We start from the raw sequence: 21,945 nt of genomic DNA, 5'->3' as shown, positions 1-21,945 counted from the left end.
ACGGTGGTCTTGCCTGAAGAGGGAGTGCTCAGAGGACACTTTGGGTCCCTGCAAGAACCTGATCCCTCCTAACTGCTGATTCATCTCTCCAACTCCCTTTGAATACATTTCTTTTTCTTTTTTCTTTTAGAGATTTATTTATTTATTTATTTATTTATTTATTTATTTAGTGTGCAGTGTGCTGTCAGCATGTATCTCTGCAGGCCAGAAGAGGGCACCAGATCTCATTACAGATGGTTGTGAGCCACCATGTGGTTGCTAGGAATTGAACTCAGGACCTCTGGAAGAGCAGCCAGTGCTCTTAACCTCTGAGCCATCTCTCCAGCCCCCTTGACTACAATTCTTTTTTTTTAAATATTTATTTATTTATTATGTATACAGTATTCTGTCTGTGTGTATGCCTGAAGGCCAGAAGAGGCACCCCATTACAGATGGTTGTGAGCCACCATGTGGTTGCTGAGAATTGAACTCAGGACCTTTGAAAGAGCAGGCAATGCTCTTAACCTCTGAGCCATCTCTCCAGCCCCTTGACTACTTTTCTTAACACAACTGCCAAGAGGGCCTTAAAAGATAAGTGTGTGTGTCTGTGAGTGTCTTTGTCTGTGTGCATGTGGGTCTCTGTGTGGGGTAAAATTACATGGTTCGGTGCAGTAGACATTTTCAAGTTTGTTGGGCTCTGTTGGAGCCTGCGCCAACAGAAATCAACGGGGAGTGCTTGGGAGAAAACACAGGATAGATTGGGGGAACTGCCAGAGACTGCCACAGCACCAGCAACCTCCAGCGCCTCCCCAGACTGGATTCCCATTGTGTCCTACCTCATCCCGCCTTCCACTTCCCCACACAGGAAACCAGGAGCAGCTCTTGACTGGGGGGGGGGTAGGGGGGAGCTGTGGGGAGCCTGTGAAACCTGAAGGTGATGGTAACGAGGAGGGCCACCCCCAAGTCTGTGCCAAATGCTGTGCACAATTCTCTAACCCGACTGAATTCCTTACTCACCAGAACGAATGTTGTACTGACCCACTTGTAATGGTGATAATTGGGGACCAGGAGAACCCCAGCAACTCTTCAGCCTCTTCTGCATCCCTGCCAGAGGGCCACAGTAGGCCCCAGGTCATGGAAACAGAAGTCAACAATTCCCCAGATTCTGGGTCTTCTGGGCCTCCTGATCCTACCTGGGGGCCAGAGAGGGGAGGAGTCTTCAGGACATTTCCTGGTTGCGGCCACAGGGACAGCAACTGTGGGAGGTGAGGGTCTGATCTTGGCCAGTCCCACACTGGGAGCAACCCTGTTGCCTCCAGAACCTCTCCCCTCCCCTGCCCTGCTGGGCAGCACAGATCAGCTGATTACCTCACCTCATCTGGCATTCCCAGGCACCACACGACTCCTGGCAGCTTCCCGCAGCAAGGGGTCTTGAGCTGCTGCCTCCCCAGTGCTCCTGAAGCCAAAGAATGGAAGTGGAGAGCTGGGCTACGGGGACGTATAGAGCAGGAGAGTACTGTTTGAGTATAAATCTCAAATTTATAATCCAGACATGATGGAAAATATCTGTAATCCCAGCACTTGGGGTACTGAGGCAGTGGATTGCTGCAAACTTGAGGTTGTATGTGAGGGGCCAAATAAAGAAACTGCTGACATGACTGTAACATCGGAGGAAGAGAAGAAAAAACATCAGAGCAGACAGAAAAGGAGGCAGACTGGACATGGCCAGGGCTAGGGAGGTGGGAGAGCAGGAGACAGAATAGCTGGGGAGAGCAGTGGAGATAGCAAGAGGGGAGGAGAGAGATAGCAAGAGAGAGAGAGAGATAGCAAGAGGGGAGGGAGAGTATGGGAAGGGGAGGAAAGTAAGAGATACAGTCAGCTTGGGAGTTGTGGAGGATAGCAGATTAAAAAGAGGGGAGTAGCTTCAGGGAGGGAAGGGCCAGGAGACCATTGTGGATTTGAATTGCATAACAGTATTTGTGAGTAGGGATGGCTGGTTCCTGGAGGCTGGCATGGGCTTTGATATGCAACCACAAGTAGCCATATGTTCCTTCTGCCAGAAGTAAGGGAAATGACTCCTTTTGGCAGATAGGAGCTAATTTCACAAATCTTTGGGAAATGCTGGCTTTTATCTAACCACCAGAAATCCTCCTATAGTTCATCTTTTTTTTTCATTTTTTAATTGACTTTATTGATCTATACATTTTTCTCTGCTCTCCTTCCTTCCTCTCCACTCCCCTTCTACCCTCTCCCATGGCCCTCATACCCCCAATTTACTCAGGAGATCTTACCTTTTTCTACTTCACATGTAGATTAGATCCATGTATGTCTCTCTTAGGGTCCTCATTATTGTATAGGTTCTCTGGGATTGTGAATTGTAAGCTAGTTTTCTTTGCTTTATGTCTAAAAGCCACTTCTGAGTGAGTACATATTGGTATCTGTCTTTCTGGGTCTGGGTTACCTCACTCAATATGATGTTTTCTAGATCCAGCCATTTGCCTGCAAATTTCAAAATGACATTATTTTAGGAAATCTCAATACTGTGGTCCATTTGAGCTCATTTCTAGACAGATGGACATCCTGAGACCTAACAGATCATCCTGGGCCACATCCTTAGATCAAGGCCAGCCTGTGGCACATACATAAGCCCTATCTCAAAAAGAGAACAACAGAAAATTGGCAGGAGATTTCATAATAGCTGGGTTACTGTATTCACTGTGGATTGTACCATCTAGGTATTATGTTCCATAGAGTCTCATGCTACAGACACTTGTGCATGTGCTCTATGAAGTAACAAATTAGCATATGAAATTATATAATAGCTAACACGATAAAGCTGTTTTGGTGGACATGATCAATAAAGCACATGAGGAAAAACAGGAAACAAATTTTTTTAAAATATGTATTTATTTATTATGTATACAATGTTCTGTCTGTGTGTATGCCTGCGGGCCAGAAGAGGGCACCAGACCCCATTACAGATGGTTGTGAGCCACCATGTGGTTGCCGGGAATTGAACTCAGGACCTTTGGTAGAGCAGGCAATGCTCTTAACCTCTGAGCCATCTCTCCAGCCCCCAGGAAACAAATTTTTAAGAATTAGAAAGTATAGAGAAATGAGTAGTTTAGGGACAATGTGTGGCAGAGCCTGGTCAGAGGAGACAGGTAACTAAAGGAAAAAGTTTTTAAAGGGTGGGGCAAGCTGATTTTTATAGGCAGAGCAGCCTGCGTATAGGCCTTGAGATAGGACATAGCTCTTTGCCGGAGTGGCCATGGTGCAGAGGGCCAGCACAGAGTGATGAGAACAAACAAAAAGTTGTTCATATTCTGAAAATACTTTTGGTGAGGAGGTGGACTTCAGATGAGTTAGGGATTTAAGAGTTTTTGTTTAGTCTGGGTCTCACTATGTAGTCCTAAGGGTCCTGAAACTCACTATATAGGCCAGGCTGGCCTGGAGCTTCGAGAGACCTGCTGCCTCTGCCATCTGAGTGCTGGGATTGATAGTGTGCACTAGTGCCTCACTAGAGTATCTTTTTGAGAGTTATAGATAGTAAAGATCAGTTAAAACTTAGCTATATATATATATATTGGTTTTTTGAGACAGGGTTTCTCTGTGGCTTTGGAGCCTGTCCTGGAACTAGCTCTGTAGACCAGGCTGGTCTCAAACTCACAGAGATCCTCCTGCCTCTGCCTCCCTAGTGCTGGGATTAACGGTGTGCGCCACCACCGCCTGGCTTGGTTTTGGTTTTTGAGGACAGGATTTTTCTGTGTAGCCCTGGGTGTCCTGGAACTCACTCTGTAGACCAAGCTGACCTTGAACTCACAGAGATCCGCTACCTTTGCCATGAGTTCAAAGTTTGAGTTCTGTAATTAAAGGTGCATGTCTCTACACCCTGATGGACTGTTATTAAATAGTAAGATAGGTAAGATTTGAAAGGGCGGAGCTAGATCCTGAGTGGTGGGGAAGAGAGTGCCCATAGAGGGATTTTACATTATGGAGTATTTTCATACTATGACAATACAAACCCTTTGCTTTTCTCTGGGTGTGTTGATGGGGCGCTTACAGTAGAAAGCACCTGGTGCTAGATTTACTTCTAAAATACAGTGTATTTGGGACCATGACATGTACTTCTAGACCTAACTGTCTGGATTTCTCAAGTCCAGGAGTTTGAGGCTAGCCTGGGCAACTTAGTGAGACTGTTCCCTGAATGAAAAAATATTGTAAAAATTTAGAGGAAGGAAGTAATTTATAACTTCACTGCATAATTTTATTTATTTATTTATTAAAGATTTCTGTCTCTTCCCCACCTCCGCCTCCCCTTTCCCTCCCCCTCCCCCAATCAAGTCCCCCTCCCTTGTCAGCCCAAAGGGCAATCAGGGTTCCCTGCCCTGTGGGAAGTCCAGGGACCACCCTCCTCCATCCAGGTCTAGTGAGCGTCACTGCGTGATTAACCAGTATGTGGGTCAGTGTCAGCTCAGTGCTGCTTAGCATGCTCTCTTCAGTTTTGGTGAGTAAAGAACTCCATAGCTGCTTCACAGATAAGGGATGCGCTGTGGCTGTGTAGGTGGATGTGCAGAAGATGCAGCTGCCTGCTTGCCCAGCTGTGGAGCAGCCATTCTCTGTCTCCCCCCACACCTTGATGTTGAAAAGCTGGATTCTTTGTCTTATCTGAAATAGAGAAATTGTTAGCCAAAGAAATTTTTTACAGTGTATTTTGCAAATTAAAGCTTTGGTGAAATGTTTTATGGACAATGAAGCACATATAAAGTACATACATATCTTAAGAATAACTAATAAACTGGGTGGTGGTGGCGCACGCCTTTATTCCCAATACTCAGGAGGCAAAGGTGGGTGGGTTTTTGAGCTTGAAGTTGGCCTGGTTTACAGAGAGAGTTCTAGGACAGCCAGGACTACACATAGAGACCGTGTTTCTAAAAACAAAAAACAAATAAGCAAAAATGTACGTCCTATTACTTACCATTTGGGCTGAAGTGGAGTAATTGCTGGCATTTCTTTCAGCCACTCGCATGTTTATTTGTTCGTTTGTTTTTGAGGTAGGGTGTCAGGTAGCCCGGGTGGTCTTGAATGTGATGTTTGTTTGTTTTTGAGGCAGGGTCTCAGGTAGCCCGGGTCTTCTTGAATGTGATGCTCGTTTGTTTTTGAGGTAGGGTGTCAGGTAGCCCGGGTGGTCTTGAATGTGATGTTTGTTTGTTTTTGAGGCAGGGTCTCAGGTAGCCCGGGTCTTCTTGAATGTGATGCTCGTTTGTTTTTGAGGTAGGGTGTCAGGTAGCCCGGGTCGTGTTGAATGTGATGTGTAGCTGAAGATGATTTGACCTCCTGTGTCTGTCCTGTATCCCATCTCTGTCTTCAGTGGTGTCATCCCCACAGACCTTGTCATGTTCACACCTTCCTTTATAGTTCTATCATTTATGAAAATACACGTAAGCAGTGTGTTCTTTATTTTGTAGACTATGACTCGGTTTCAGGCTGAGTTACATCATCACAGGACTTCTCGGAGAAGCAACTGAATTGTTTATAGAGCTGCTCAGGTCATTGGGTCATCCTAAGCTTTGGGGAAGTGCTTCAGCATGGACCCACTGTTGCCTGCTTGCCCTGCAGATACACGGTCAGCTATTGGGTTGTGTTCTGGTGTTTCTGTGTGTCAGCTAATGGTGATTTTCTCAGCACAGAGGAGCTGATCACTCACTCAGGCTCCAGGGCCAGGAGTACAGTATCAAGGCGAGGCAGATGTGGATAAATAACAGTTTGGAGTAGGCCTCCCCTGGTGTTGTGTCCTCAGGAGGACATCACTGTTTATACTGGTGTTAACAGCTCATCCTGTCATGGGAGATGCACATAATACAGTCAGTCCCTGTACATTTTACACGGTGAGCCTTTGTAGTCATTCCCAGTAGCATCCTGTGGAGAGGCACAGTGTTATGGTGGCAAAGTGCGACAGAGCAAAGCTGTCTGTCTCTCAGTGGCCAGGAAGCAAAGGAGTTTCAGACAGGAGCCGGGCCCAAGAGGTATAACTAATTATTCAAGGGCGTACGTCCAGCGACACTCTTCCTCCGCTAGGCCTACATCCAGTTCTTCCATAGTCTGTTCACGTCTGTCTGTCCGTCCATCCATCCATCCATCCATCCATTTATCTAATTTTTTTTAACAAGTTCTTTAAAATATTTATGTCCATATACGTGCTCTAGCTGCACATATACCTTTACAACAGAAGAGGGCATCAGACCCCACTGTAGATGGCTGTGAGCCATCCTATGGTTGTTGGGAATTGAACTCAAGACCTCTGAAAGAGCAGCCTCTGAGCCATCTCTCCAGCCCTTATTAATGGTCTTTCACATGTCTCCCAATCCAGTCAAGTTGCCACTCAAAGTAACCACACACACTGGTGCAAACCTGATCAGCTGACCAGGCACAGCTGACATTCTGGAGATCATCAGCCCTGTCTTCCTGAAATTCCTGTTCTCTTCCTTTGTGTCAGGGTCCCTCTGTCTTGTACCTGGTACTCTTCCTTAAGTTAGTGGGGTTTTGTTTGTTTGCTTTTGAGACGGTTTCTCTGCAACAGCTCTGGCTGTCCTGGAACTTGCTATGTAGGTCAGGCTGGCCTCGAACTCACAGAGATCTGCCTGCCTCTGCTTCCCCAGTGCTGGGATTAAAGGTCTGGGCCACCACCACTGCCCAGCAAGTATTTGTTTATTTTTAATGGCCCAAGACTGTGAGTTTTTTTTTTTTCCAGTACTACAATAAAAGAAAAGAAGAGCTTCTTGTCTGACACACATTTCACACTTTGATTGACTCACGTCCTTTTTCCAGCTTCTCTGGAGGCTCTTTCGTTTGAACTCTTCCTTCTCAAACGTGTCTGGCGCTGTCTGTGGCCTCGCCACTGTGCAGTGTGCTACTGCTTGGTCGCTGTCAGGCTGTGGTTTGGTTCTCTGGGGTCTGCTGACCCATCTGATACCTCTTCATACACTTTTATTCTTCTCAGGGTGTGTTGCTCATGTTCCGTCTTCCGTAGTGTAAAGTAGCACAATCTCACCTTTGGTTTAGGAGCTTTCCCAAAGCAGTGAAGTACGCGTGTTACTCCCTGTCTCTTTAAGACTCAGCGATTATCGCATCCAGCTCTCCTTTTCCTTGTTTTCTGCGTCCTTGAATATGACACATGAAAGACACTCTGTGGACTGAAGGGGATTTTGTGAACCCAACGATTCAGAGCAAAATCCAGAATTTTCCAATGAAAATCTTGATTGTTCTCTAAATTTGCTTTTGTAGGGAGGTGACAAGGTCCCTGAATTTCCAGCAGTGATTGTGGAGCCAGTGCCCAGTGCAAGATTAGAGCAGGGCTACGCTGCCCAGGTTCTGGTGTATGACGATGAGACTTACATGATGCAGGATGTGGCGGAAGAACAAGAAGTTGAGACCGAGAATTCGGAAACAGGTAGATGTCACAAAAGTGTTTTTTCCTACAACTCTTATTTTTAAGAAATTATCTATTTTATGTGTAAGGGCATTTTACCTGCATATGTATCTGCACTGTGTGTGCAGTGCCCATGGCGGCCAGAAGAGGGCATTAGATTCCCCTGAAACTGGAGTTAGAGGTGGTTGTGAATCCAACCCAGGTCCTCAGGACCAGCATCCAGTGCTCTTAACTGCGAGCCGTTTCTCTAACCCCAGAACCCATTTTGTAAGCTTCAGTATTACTCTTGCTGGGAATCTTAAGCCGAAGAACCTGTTTTAAATTGTTGTTTTGCATGGGTTGGAAACTGGTGTAAAATCTTTGTTTAAGACATTTTATATAAATAGATTAGAGTCCTACATTATAGGCCTTTGGTATTTAACAGTCATAAAAGTAGTTTTATTTATTTTTTTCTGGGACTACAGGTATTCGGTTATTATTTACTAATAAAGTTAGTGGGTTGGTACACGAGTGATATTTTATAATTAAAAACCATAAGGATAGTATTTACCCTCTATACCTGGTTGAGCCCTCCTTTGACTCAGCATTACTGGAGCAGTATCGTTTTTTTCTCTCCAATTTGAAGCATCTTTGCTTGTCAGGTTTCTCCCCCTTTTCTGTCTTCGACATCTTGGTGTTTCCATCAGTTTGTATTTTGTTAGCTATATGATGTAGTTGGGAATTAGTGTGTGTAATTCTTAGAGAAATCTTTTTTTCTATGACTATGAAGAAAATATTTTCCCTTCATAATTTTAGTGACTTACATAGTAATAAAAATTTATCATAATATGTTAATGTTTAAAAAAATCTTATTATTGGTTTTCAATCCTAGTGAAATTTCTTTCCTCTTTGTGTGTGTGTGTGTGTGTGTGTGTGTGTGTAGGTCAGAGGACAGCTTGTGGGACTCAGTTCTCTCCTTCCACCATGTGGGTCCTAGGGAGGGAACTCAGTTCTTTGGTGCTTTTACATCCTTCTTTTACATCCTTCTCACTGGCTGGAAATCTTTTAAACATTTAGGTATACTTTTTGCAAACTCTCCCAGCTACATTGGTGTTTGATGTCTTTTGGTTTTGCCATGCCCAGTGGTGTCTTCTAAGTACTGCTATCTTTTAGGCTCATTTTGTTCTTGAGTTTCATTTTTTTTTTTTAATTGAGCTTAGAGATTAGAAGCTGCCTTGCTTACTGAACAAGATGCTGTGCCCGCAAAACTGAGGTGGAGTGTGCATCACTGGGTCTGACTTCAGCACTGCCGTCTGCAGTGGCGCCTTGCTCCGGAAGGTGGCGCTTGTTTCTGCGTGCGAGTTTTTCAGGCTGAAGGCAGGAGTTCAGGGGTGGCTTCCATTATTACTTTATTGAATTGTATGTATAGCAGTGTTTTGCCTGCATGTATGTTTGTGCACCATGTGTACCTGGTGTCCGCAGAGGCTAAAAGTGGCCATTAGATACCCTGGGACTGATGGATGTCCACATCCCAGATAGTTGTGAGCTGCTATGTGAGTAGGGACTTCACCCTGGGTCTTCTGGAAGAGCAGGCAGCACTGTCGTCTCTCTAGACCTGAGGTTTCTTTTTGAGGTAAAATAACTAAAAGTACTAAATACAGTGACATTTTGGAGTAGATACTGTAATGATTCATATTAACCATCTATTATGCCATCAGATAAAGCACCAATTGTGCACTAAAATATATGATCGCTTAAGCTGAATGCACAAAACGAGAATTTGTCTGAAATTTCTAGGTAACTTTGGGGTTAGGCATAGTGGGCACACATTTTATCCCAGCACTGGGGATTGGGGCAGAGGCAGGGAGATCTGTGAGTTTGAGGCCAGCCTGGTTTACATATCAAGTTTCAGGCCATCCAGAGCTACATAGAGAGACACTGTCCCAAAAGACAAAACAAGACAAAACAAAACAAACAACCCAAAAATGATTGATGTTTTTGGCATCAAATTGAAACTTTAAGAAATAAAAACAACAGTGCAGGATTTGCATAAGTGGATACATTCGGGTATTTAGTGTATAGAGTGCCCGAGCAGGCTGACAAGTTCCACTGTGAAACTGATGACAAATTCTGTGTTAATTGAATTAATTCATGTAGAACAATTTGAGTAAGGAATAAATGTAAACCAGTTAAGGATTTGAGGAGGATTCCATTCACAGGACAGAGATGTTAGTGACTGTGACACTGGAAAGAGGATTGGAGCTTGGAGTGTAGGTGTAATGGGGCTACTCCAGAGCCTGGGCCGAGGTTGTGGGTCTAAGGCCAGCCTGGGCCCAGTGTGACGACCCATGTGGAGAAAAGCAAGTTATTTTTGTATTGTAATGATTTCGTTATGCCATTATAATCTGATACTGTAATTGTTTTTGACAAGTTTTTTTTAAAATATTTAATACTATTTTATTTTGAGAGTCTCTCTGGTACCCTTTCCAGGTTTTGAACTTGGTACAGCCTTCCTGCTCTGTCTCCTGAGAGATGCCCTGCATGATGCTGTGCCATACGCACTCTCAATACTATTCTTCAGATTGGTTTTTCTTCTTCTTCTCCTCCTCCTCCTCCTTCTTCTCCTTCTCCTCCTCTTCCTCCTCCTTTTTTTTTTTTTATGGTCTTTTGAGATAGGGTTTCTCTGTAGATTTGGAACCTGTCCTGGAACTAGCTCTTGTAGACCAGGTTGACCTCGAACTCACAGAAATCTGCCTGCTTCTGCTTCCCGAGTGCTGGAATTAAAGGTGTGCGCCACCACTGCCTGGCTCAGATTGGGTTTTCTTAAGCAGTAGAAGGAAATGTTAGACCAATCACATTATTCTGAAATGGTAAAAAGTGCCTCTGGACTTCATTTTAAATGTTTAGTTCCATTCTTGATCATGAATTTTCATGACTTTACAAGGATAGTTAATAGCCATAGGATAGTTTTTGTTTTATGCACCTACCACACTCCTCCAAATAATTGTTTCAGCAAATCTGAGCCTGGTTTTGTTTCTTCTTTAAAGAACCACACTCTTTAAGTGGACTTACTTCCTATATTAGAATTCACCGGTGAGCAAGAGTTGTATCAGCAAATCTGAGCCTGGTTCTGTTTCTTCTTTAAAGAACCAGACTCTTTAAGTGGACTTACTTCCTATATTTTGATAGTATTTATTGTCTATGCTTATTTTTGTTTTGGAAATCTTCAGTTTCCTCTCAAAGCTTAGAGATGATACCAACATCCTCTTAAATGTTGTCAGGAAAACTATGTGTGTAAAATTTTTAAAGAGGCGCATTCATCTAGCCCACTAGTAAGCTGTGGTGAGAGCCGGTCAGATTGGCGGTCACAGAGAGCCTTGGGAGCACAGTAAGTGTGGGGGGGAACTGTCTCTGGAGGCTTGAAATAACTCAACAGGCTGTGCTCTTCCCCAGCACTGGGCCTGCTGACAGCTGGATGCGATGAGAGCGAGGAGCTCATTGGATTCTCTAGAGATGTGACAATACAGTCTTTAATGTTTACATTAAAATATAGAGATAAGAAATGAGTTTTATTGGATGTCAAGAGTTAGTAATTAAGCAGATAAAGCAGGCACAGGACGGACAGAGGCTCTGCTGGAGGCAGCACTACCGTGAACCTGGCATCTGGGTAGAGGACCGGGATGTCGCCTAGTTGGAAAGTGCTTACCTGGTGTGCCAGGCCGTATGTTCAGTCTCAAGTACCGTACATAAGTAAAGAAAATGGCTGGGAAAGAAGCAGGAAGGCTGGCTGCTGTGACTTGAAGGGTGATTTAGGAAATATTGAAATAGTGGCCGTAGGAACCAAGAGCTACATAAACATCGCCCATGTCAGCTCTCACCTGAAAAAGGAGGGGCATACTCACGAAAACTGTCACCTATGTTATGACAGAGACAGTGGCGTCCTGTAGAGGTTTGTGGAATGAGAAGCAGGCGACCTTGTTAATAGTCACATTGAGTTTGTGTGGAAATGAAGTATCTAGGAAGGAGTATTTAGGTATTTACGGATGCACACAGGAATGACCAGGGCTCCATCACAAAGGAAATGGCATATTCTTATTAGGCTAATTTGTGGGAAGTTTTAGTGAAGGAAACTCAGCACAGTGAGAAGGGGGGACGGAGAACAGCACCCCAGCACTCTGCAGCAGGCCTCTTTCTTTCTATTCTTGGCTCCAGAGCTCAGGGGAGGAACTACTGAGCCACTCCAGTGCAAAGCAGTTGCCCTGGAAAAGGAATCACCTTGGAAAAACCTGGCACCTGGTTATATGGCATGCCATAGTGAGAAAGCCAGGGATGAAGACCCCCTAATCTCCTCTAGTTCCCCTCAGCCTTTCTGTTGAACAAGCCCAGTAGGAAGCTATATGAGGCCCCTTGATGCAGCTACTCTCCTGGGATGGAGTGATGTGGGAAAGAACTAGGGGCAGATAGACAAGCTGTTGAGTGTAACTGTGGCATAGATTTGGGAATCACCCTCACTTGAGGCTGTGGAAATGAGTTAGATCTTTTAGGGGAATGGTATTGGCCCTCTGGGGGTGGATAGTTCAAGGCTGCGTTTGTGCTGCATAAGAAAATGATACAGAATTAATGTTAGTTCAGAACTGTTTGTATTTTGGAAAACGTGAAGAATTATGAAAGCAAATTTGAGAGATTGTCCTGGGTGACTGAATTTTGCTTTTTCTTCTAAGCATCTTTCTGTAGCAGGAAAGAGTATTGCCTTCGTTTGGCTAGCTCTGCCTTCAGTTTTTCTCCGTAGCACTTGCTGGCGATATTTAAACTTCTCAAAGTGTTTACTTAAGGCTGTAAGGACATCATGAAAGAAATACTTAAAGTATCTTGAATAAATCTTTCCTTGACGTCATGAGCAACTTTCTATATGCCTCCAGGTTTGACGGTCTGTCGTGCATTCATTCGGAACATTTGACTTCATTTACACCTGTTGTCTTTTCCTTTCATTTCCATGTTAAAAAAGGAAACAAAACAAATCAAAGCAAGCACGTACCTTCAGCAAGCATTTTTCTTTGCCGTTTTTCCTTGTCTTACTGCACATGTCTGTCTGCAGCTCACTGCACCCGTCAGTCTACAGCTCACTGCACCTGTCAGTCTGTCTGCAGCTCACTGCACCTGTCAGTCTGTCTGCAGCTCACTGCACCTGTCAGTCTGTCTGCAGCTCACTGCACCTGTCAGTCTGTCTGCAGCTCACTGCATCTGTCAGTCTGTCTGCAGCTCACTGCACCTGTCAGTCTGTCTGCAGCTCACTGCATCTGTTAGTCTACAGCTCACTGCACCTGTCAGTCTTTCTACAGCTCACTGCACCTGTCTGTCTGCAGCTCACTGCACCTGTCAGTCTGTCTGCAGCTCACTGCATCTGTTAGTCTACAGCTCACTGCACCTGTCTGTCTGCAGCTCACTGCACCTGTCAGTCTGTCTGAAGCTCACTGCACCTGTCAGTCAGTCTGCAGTCACTGCACCTGTCAGTCAGTCTGCAGTCACTGCACCTGTCAGTCAGTCTGCAGTCACTGCACCTGTCAGTCTGTCTGCAGCTCTTTGCTAGATTTCAAAGGCCACTCTCTGCCAAGCTCAGTGGCCCTTGAGCCACCAGAAGTATGTCTGGTCTTACTTGTGGAACCTGCTCTCCCAGTTCTTTTCCTTCCTGCCTTTCACAAGGAATTTTCAAAGTATACTGAGCTTCCTCTCTGTTTCCTCATCTGTAATATCCTTGGTGCCCAAGTACCTGTGGCATTCTGCAGCTGTCATGGCCAACATTATTCACTCTTCTGATTTCCCATTATATTGTCTGGGTTTACTTTCTTATATTGTTCTTATATGTGCACTTTTCCATTGCAGTAGGATAAAAGTAACCTCAGAATTGTGTCTGTATGTATCTGTGTGTTTCCTTTTGTGTTGAACGTGTGACAGGTAGTGAGAATACAAACCAAACCAATAGTTTGAAGTTACTATTTTAGTTAATCAAGAACCATTTTATGTCCAGATGTGGTGGCCTGTGCCTGCAATCTCAGTACTTGGGAAGCCGAGGCAGGAGGATGGTGAGTGAGTCTAGCCTGGGCTACATGGAGTCAGATCCAGTTTCAGACAAATGAAGGAAGAGAGAAAAGGATGTCATTTATATAAAATCTTCAGTATTTCTTTGTTGACTGACCTAATATTAGGTCAGAATTTTGAAAGTCAAAAATACCTGAACATGGTAATATATAAAGTATTATAACAAATATGTAATGCCACATGTATATGAGTTATATTTCATAGTCGCTGTTGGTTTTAGTACTTTTGATGCTACCCTAAGTTTGATTTTTTTCTAACAATAAATGCAATATCTGATTAGCGGGAAAATTGGGAATTATACTAAGAATAGACAGACTGAAAGTCACCACTGTTAGTGAGACGTGACTGCTACTTTTAAAATCCAAGTAGCACAAATTTAGTATTGACACGTTTTAATCTTTTAAAAGTCAATATTATTATTTGATACAAATCTTACATGCTGCCCAGGTTGGACTTAAACCACGGGCTTGAGCTGTCTTGCTGCCCTAGCCTGGCAAGTAGCTGGAGCAACTGGCCTGTGCTGCCGTGCTCATGTGAGCGCTGCTTTCTGTAGCTGTTGCGTCCTTTCCCTTGGTTGTTGTAGAGCACATCACAAGTGATATGCTGGATTCCTGCATCTCTCTCCTGAGACGTCATGGCTTGACCTTGTATGTATGTAGCTACCGAGGCATAAAAGGTTATCTGGAACTTAATTACTAAGAAACCTTTAAACAATCTGTTTTCATGGGCTGGCGTGATGGCTCAGTGGGTAAAAGTACTTGCCACCGTAAGCCTGATGACTCCACATGGTGGAGTGAGACAGTGACTCCTCAACGTTAGCTTCTGACTCCATTCACTTGTCCTGCCTGGCACATGAATGCCCACGTGCACACTCACATGCCAGTAAATAAAAATATAAACAATATTCAAAACTGTCTTAGTGAGCAAAAAAATGTATTTAAAGGTTACTTGAAAGTTAGAATAAGAATTTTTATAGAATTTAATAAATGGATACTTTTTAATAAACGAAAGTTGAGATTTATAAACACAGTTTGAAAAATAAAGTCAGCTTTTGTCATTGAACTAACAGAAGCTGGATTTCTGTCTTGAAGACTCTCAGGATGAGTCTGACTTTCTGATGAGCTGTGATAACTGCTGTATTTGTTATACCATCAGAAATCCTCCCTGTGGCACAAAAGGACTCTTTTAATTAGAAAATATTGTTGCCACAGGGAGGTAGAAGATCGACTTGAGAAATGGGGACCTGAAAAGGAGCCCCAGTCCTAGGATTACCTGAAGGTGAAACAGATTGAGCCAGGAGGAAGACAATGCTGGTAGGTTGGCTTTTAATTTATTAAGAATGTTTATGGTATTATATTTCATTGCAGTTATTTCATCTACCTATATCCTGTTTTTATTTCAAGACTGAGAGATTCCTCCTTAAGCAGAAATCATAAGTAGTGTCTTCACCTAAGCAGTTTGCTACCCACGTTGTCCTCAGGGCCGCCTGAGCCTGGGAGGCCTTGAAGCTGCCCTCATGACCTCTCCTTCTGTTGTCCCCTCTTCCAATACACATGTTTTTCTAAGTCCTTTAAAAGTGTTTTCTTTCAATTGTCTGTTTCCTTGGGGTTGGTTGTAGAAATGGCAAAGCATGAACCTCAAAGTTAATTGAGTTTTCTTTCTGGAATCACTGAATTATAATTGTACTGTGACTAAAATGATCTAGAAAGCATTACTGGAGGAAGTCTTTAATATTTTAATATACAAGACTCATTTAGCCTGAGGCCATCAGTGGTTAAAAACCATTGCTTTTATACCACTGGAGGAGAAAGATGCTTCCGGCTACACACAGTAAGAGGCTGTCGATATAAGACCCATTCCGATTTCAGAGGTGTGGAATATGAAAAGTGCATCTTAGAATTAGTAAAATATGATATAATTATGAAGCTTCCCCAATCTCTCATTCCCAGTTACTTGGAGTTAGATATTAAAATGTCCAGTTTATGAAAAATAGGGGCAGGTTGCAAGTGTGGAAGTTGTTAGATGTGCTTTTAGACTTCTTCACTGTCTTTTAAGACAAGATGCTAAAAACCAAAGCCTTTGCTGAGTGTCATGGCTCACGCCTGTAATTCCAGCACCTGTGAGACTGAGGTAGGAGGGTCATTATTTCAAGGCCACCATGCTGTGTGTCCTTAGACCCTACCTTAGAAACAAAACAGGTGGGCTGGAGAAAAGCTCTGTGCTTAAGAGGGCTTTCTGTTCTTGCAAAGGACCTGAATTTGGTTCCCAGCACCCCCATCCAGGTGCCTCCAGCCACCTCTAACTCCAGCTCCAGATAACCTGAAGTCCTAGCCTGGCCCTGTGGGTACCCAAGTACAAGTGAGTATCACATAGACACACATAAAGGGGAAAATGACCCCAAACAGTCTGTGAGCAGAAATGAAAAGGAATTATTTTAAGTGCTATTTATATAAACATGTTTTATAGAGAAGGAATGAAAAGTATGTTAGAAAATAGGTCACTATAGAAGATTTTTTTTGTCTTTATAAAGCACTAGTAATGGGGCTGGAGAGGTGCGTCATGAATCAGAAAACAGCAGAGATGAGATTCTGTCTCAGAAACAAGATGGAAGCTGAGGACCAACACCCGAAGTTGTCTTCTGGCCTCCACCCCACTCTGGTACACATGCACACACATGAATGTGCATGCATACATGCATCATGCACATCAGGATACATACACATCATACACAGGCAGAAAGTGTTAATAAAGATAGAACTGCTAAAAGCTCTTCCAATTTCACTATAAAACAGTATTTATATTACAAACGTTATTAATATTGGAGCAGAGTAATACAGCTGTCATCTCAGACGTCTTTGTGACAAGAAAAGCTAAAGTCTGCTTATTTCGCGGAAATCCTAACACAAGTCAGGTTTATTAACTTTAGTGCTTAATGTTGTTCATGCTTTGAACCCCGTCTTTTTCTTTTCATCTTCTGTCTGGCGATGCCAAGGAAGAGAAGCTGCATGTCCCGGGTTGTGACTAAGGAGACATTCTCAGCACATTTGTAGGCAAGTCCATTGAGCCGTTAGCCCGTGCTCACTGAGGACTCGCCGTGTGCCAGGTCAGAAATGACTTTTCGTGTGGCAGACAGGAGCCTTTGCTCTCACTGGGCTCTCAGCTTTGTAGAAAAGATTAAACAAGTTAGTGCAGTTTACAGAGACATTAAACGTGGGAATTAGAGGGAGGTCAGGAAATGCCTCCACGGGAAAGTGATTTGTGAGGGGGGCTGGAGGAACGTGGCTTCTCTGAGCTGCAGAAAGAGATTCAGTGTGGGGATAAAGGGGAGTAACAGACTTTTAAAGCATCCAAGTACTGAGCTTTACTGAAGGGAAATAGAGAACTGCCTGTAAGTTTTAAGCCAATCGAAACAATGCAAATTTAGTTCGTAAAATATTGAGCACTGTAAATGAGACGGAGACAAAGAAGCACTTTCTAAGTCTCTGCCTCTTTGGGTTTGGGCTCCAGTCGTAGGCCGTGAACATGGATCATTTACTCGGGTAGTGTGACAGTGGTACATTTATTTATTGTATCACTTATTTTTTATAGGAACTTTGATATATGTGATAAAAATTATAGCCTTGAAGCAGGGCAGTACCGAAATGAACAGGGAATTGTTACACTGTTGAAATATGAAGCGGCGACGGGGCTGCGTCCCCAACACCCCGGCCGCTTGGCTAGCTCATGCCCGAAATAACAACACGCAAACTGTATTCATTTAAGAACTGCTTGGCCCATGAACTCTAACCCTTACAGGCTAATTCTCGCCCCTGGACTAGCCCATTTCTAATAATGTTTGTAAGCACCCCAAGGTGCGCTTACCGGGAAGATTCTAGCCTCTGTCCATCCTGGGAGAGTTGAGCATGGCGTCTCTGCTCCAGCAGAGCTGTCGGGTCTCTCTGCGAGCAGAGTCTGACCTCACTTCCTCTTCTGCCCAGAATTCTATTCTGTTTACTCCTCCCATCTATGTTCCAAGCCATGAGGCCAAGCAGCTGGTTTATTATAACTTAACCAATGAAATCAACAGATTGATATATGACACTCCCACATCATTACACCTTGTTTAAAATAATAGCCTCACCCTATAGAAGTGTGAATTAACCTGACTGCGTGTGTTACTAGGTCTTTCTCCCTGCTGGAACGCTGGTCTATGGAAATGAAGGGTCAATTATCCTAGAATACAGGCTTAACTCCGATAGTCTTACTTCCTGGCATGTGCAGTTGTCCTTGACATCTGACTTATATTTGTTTCCTTCCTTCCTTCCTTCCTTCCTTCCTTCCTTCCTTCCTTCCTTCCTTCCTTCCTTCCTTCCTTCCTTCCTTCTTTTTTTTGTTTTCAGACAAGGTTTCTCTGTAGCTTTGGTGCCTGTCCTGTCACTAGCTCTTGTAGACCAGGCTGGCCTCAAACTCACAGAGATCCGCCTGCCTCTGCCTCCCGAGTGCTGGATTAAGGGTGTGTGCCACCACTGCCCGGCTCTGACATTTGTCATCTTTGCTCCTAACAGATACTGTGCAGCAAATGTGCCGTGAGCCTGTCATACTGTTTTCGGAGAAGGCTAGGACTTAAGTCTGTTCTGTGTTGATGGTTAGACGCTTCATTTTATTCTGACCCCTGAAGCATTAGTTTTTTTACTGATTTGGGGTGACTTTTTCTTCCATTATTGCAGGGACACATTTCTCCGGCTATAATTTCTCAAACTTAAGAACTCTTTCTACCTTGTCTTGAAAACATCGAGAGAGGAGAGAGTGAGAGAGGAGAATTTCTTCTTGGTAGTTGAAATGGCTGGTCCATCAAATGCTAACTAGAAAAAATAGCAGCATTAGTAGTGGCAGATGGAGCTTAGGGCAGTGTGCGTGCCTGCATGTGCAAGGCGTGTTTCGGTGCTTCCTGTGGTGTTTGAGTGAGAATGACTCCCATAGGCGCGTATATCTGAATACCTGGTCCCCAGTTGGTGGAACTGTTTGGGAAGGTTTAGGAGGTGTGGCCCCCGTTGGAGAAGGTGCGTCACTAGGGTGCTTTGAGGTTTCAAAAGACTGTCACCATTCCGAGTCTGTCTGCTTCGTGGTTCCGTCTCAAGATTTGAGTGCTCACCTTGGTTCTAGTGCCATGCCTGCCTGCCTGCCACCATGGTGGTCATGGACTCCATACACCCCAAATAAATGCTTTTTTAATAAGTTGCCTTGGTCATGGTGTCTTATCACAGCAGTAGAAAAGTAATGAAAGCATTCTCCCTAAGTGCTGTTGGCCTTTGCAGGGGTAATAGCGACCATGGCAGATGTTTGCCATGATGCTTTTCTTTAAATAAAGAAGACTGGCTACAATATTTCCTTTTCAGTCCCTGCCCCAGGTTCCTGGAATAGCTGCAGGTCCTGGGCATGCCTACCGGCTCAGCTCTATTAGATGAGCGAGTATGAATACCCTACCTACTCATTTGGGGGTCTTTTGAGACCTTCCTTAAGCAAGCAGTTCTCACTTTCATGGCCTCTGTCTGTGCACAGGCACCCACCTGTTTAATAAAGCCGAGCCTATTTTCAGGGCAGGCCCACTCTTCTCTCTGTACTTGCTGTACCTCTTTGCTCTCTCTCTCACCTTGCCCTGGTGTTTTGGGGAATGCTTGTTAGCCTTTAGAATTCCTTGAGTTGCTTTTATTTTTGTATATGTTTGAGTCAGAGTCTTGGCTCCATAGCTCAATCTGGCCTGGAACTCACTATGTAGTTCATGGGTCTCAACCTCCTGCTTCAGTCTGCCTGGTTGCTAGGATTATAGACAGTTGCTAGGAGTACAGACATCTGCCACAAATCCTGGCTAAAACCAGAGATTTAAAGAATCTGTAGTAGGAGGGAATTTCAGTGATATTGTAGTCCAGTTCAAGGCTTGTGTTGAGCTAGCATTTGAGAGGGTTAAAAACTCAGTCGGTTGACTCCTGTTACAGTCTCCTTGTGTTTGTTGTAGAGTATTGCTTTGGGACCTTAGCATTTATTCCTTTTCAGAAGACTTCTATAAAACATTTTAAAAGTGAATGCTATTTAGCTGACATTATGTTGCTTGACTCCATCTGTGTAGGCAAAACATTGTAGAGGCAGGAGCGTGTGGTGCACTGTTGAATAAGCGGCGGGGCTGCATCCCTGGCACCGGCCGCCCGCATGGCTAGCTTATGCCCCGAAATAATTACACGGAAACTGTATTTTTTTAAACACTGCCTGGCCCTGCTAGTTTCAGCCTCTTATTGGCTAGCTCTTACATATTGTTCTAACCCATTTCTAATATTCTGTGTAGCCCACGAGGTGGCTTACCAGGGAGGATCTTAACCTGTGTCTGTCTGGCATGGGAGAATCATGGCGACTCCTCACTCAGCTTCTTTTTCCTAGCATTCTCTTCTGTCTACTCTGCCTACCTCATTTTCTGTCCTATGAGGGCCGAGGCAGTTTCTTTATTATTAACCAATGAAAGCAACAGCTAAGATACAAGACCCACCTCCATCAGTGCACAGGAAGCAGACAAGGACAGGAGCAAGACACCAGGAAGATCCCATCCCCAGTGGCCTACTTCCCCCAGCTAGGCCCCACCTCCTAAAGTTTCCAGAATGAACTAAGTATGATGATACATTCCTGTAATGCCACCAGTTGAGACTCTGAGGCAGGAGGATTGTAAATGGGAGGCCAGCCTAAGCTACATAGTAGGTTCCTGTTTCAAAAATCTAAGCAGAGTGATGGTGTTCAGGTACATGTCTTTACTCCCAGCACTTGGGAGGCAGAGGCTGGTAGATCTCTGAGTTCCAGGCTAGCCAGGAGTACAAAGTAAGACTATTTCAACAAAACAAAGCAAGACACCAGAAAAAAAGAAAAAAAAAGAAAGAGAAGAGGTCTAAAAAGAAAGAAAAAGTTACTACCAAGCTAAAGTTTTCAGAGCTTTCCCAGAAGAGTTCTACCCAGTGTCTGGGGACTGAGCACTCAGCATGAGAATCTGTGTGTGGTCTTTTGGATCCAAATCGTCATGGTGTGTGCTAGCTTTCTGACATTCACAGATTACTAAGTTTAAATACCCAGTGGTTCTAGGGGGAAGATTAAGAACTCTATTTAATTGTTGAAAGATGCTTTTATTAAAATCCTCCAAAATGTAAGAGTTTTCAAATGGAATGGCATGAATGTTTCTCTTTTCATTCATAATTGCCAGCTAGCAGGTAATTTTTAATATACTTAATGTCATGTTTTATTTTTAACAGACGCTTTTAAAACCCAAGTATCTTGGAAGGTGATTGGGGTGCTAAGAGATTAGCGTCTGTGAATATCTCTTTTTGTGCAAATGTTTCTTCAGGTTGGAAAAGGAGCACTTTCCTGGGAAGAAGGCAAGCACACTGTGGCGCTCTGTTTAGCACTGTGAGCATTTTCAGTCTTCTTGTGTTGTGGAGCTTGTTGGCCATAGGGTGAAGCCTATGAATCTTATTTTAGAATGTTCTAAAATCTAAAGCAAATACCTAGCATTGCAAAGGAAGTACATATCCTAAGGTGAGTTGTCAATCTGTCTTAGGTTCTCTCTGTCTCACCGTCTCTCCTTCTTTAAGATCTTTCAAGTGAGTTTTAATTGCACACAGGATGAAGTTCAGTAGGTTATTATTTTCCTCTGCAATGCTGAGAATTATACTCAGGCCCTTGCAAATGCTAAGAAAGCATTCTACAGCTGGGCCACCCCACCCCTTTGGCAGGTTCCCTCATGTCTTGGCTTCTGCCTCTCAAGTGCTGGGATTATAGACATGTGTTACTATGCTTGGGATTTCATTGGGAGCTCAAGACACTGAAATTTGCTTCCTTCATATACTTGGAACTAGTAAAAGCAAGCAAAACCAAAAGCAACCACAAAAATAAAGAAAAAAACCTTTTTTAACATACGAAGTCTCATTATTATATTGCTAGGAATAGCTCTGAGGGTTTTATATATTAACATTATTTACTCTCAGTAACACCAAGCTAACTAACTCCTCCAAGTGTAGAGCAGGTATTTAATATCAGAGGGTCAGTAGCTCAAGAGCACACCTTCAAGCATCACACTGACGAATTGTATCCTATTCCTTCTCTACACATAAAAACACACTCACTTTTTTTTTTTTTTTGAGACAGGGTTCCTCTGTGGCTTTGGAGCCTGTCCTGGATCTAGCTCTTGTAGACCAGGCTGGCCTCGAACTCACAGAGATCCGCCTGCCTCTGCCTCCCGAGTGCTGGGATTAAAGGCATGCCCCACAACCGCCCGGCTCACATTCACATTTTTAAAAGATTTATTAAGTATACAGTGTTCTGCCAGAAGAGGGCACTAGCTCTTATCACAGATGGTTGTGAACCACCATGTGGTTGCTGGGAATTGAACTCAGTACCTTTGGATGAGCAGCCAGTGCTCTTAACCTCGAGCCATCTCTCTAGCACCCTTCCCT

At 43.9% G+C, this 21,945-nt stretch overlaps 1 protein-coding gene across 9 annotated transcripts in view; it reads left to right on the top strand.

Annotated features, from left to right (window-relative positions):
• The window catches only part of Elf2 (E74 like ETS transcription factor 2), a 67,328-nt gene that overhangs the window by 6,439 nt on the left and 38,944 nt on the right, over positions 1 to 21,945 (top strand). For 2 of the 9 annotated variants that reach the window (XM_050138353.1, XM_050138349.1), the window contains exons 1-2: positions 7,285 to 7,429; positions 14,695 to 14,796. The exons of 2 other annotated variants lie outside the window; for them this stretch is intronic. Coding sequence is in view for 2 of the 7 variants with exons in the window: in XM_050138345.1 (XP_049994302.1) it covers positions 7,264 to 7,429 (166 nt within the window). In the remaining 5 variants the exon portion in view is untranslated. Of the gene's footprint in view, positions 1 to 7,263; positions 7,430 to 14,677; positions 14,797 to 16,042; positions 16,142 to 21,945 lie in introns of those variants that run through there. 5 more of the 9 variants (XM_050138345.1, XM_050138344.1, XM_050138350.1 and 2 more) reach the window with 4 other exon arrangements.

The sequence above is a fragment of the Alexandromys fortis genome, unplaced genomic scaffold, assembly GCF_014885135.2.
Source record: "Alexandromys fortis isolate MF-2015 unplaced genomic scaffold, M_Fortis_MF-2015_v1.1 scaffold_15, whole genome shotgun sequence".
NCBI classification, from domain to species: domain Eukaryota; kingdom Metazoa; phylum Chordata; class Mammalia; order Rodentia; family Cricetidae; genus Alexandromys; species Alexandromys fortis.
Note: the sequence above shows the minus strand (reverse complement) of the source record. Positions and strands in the feature narration are given on the sequence as shown.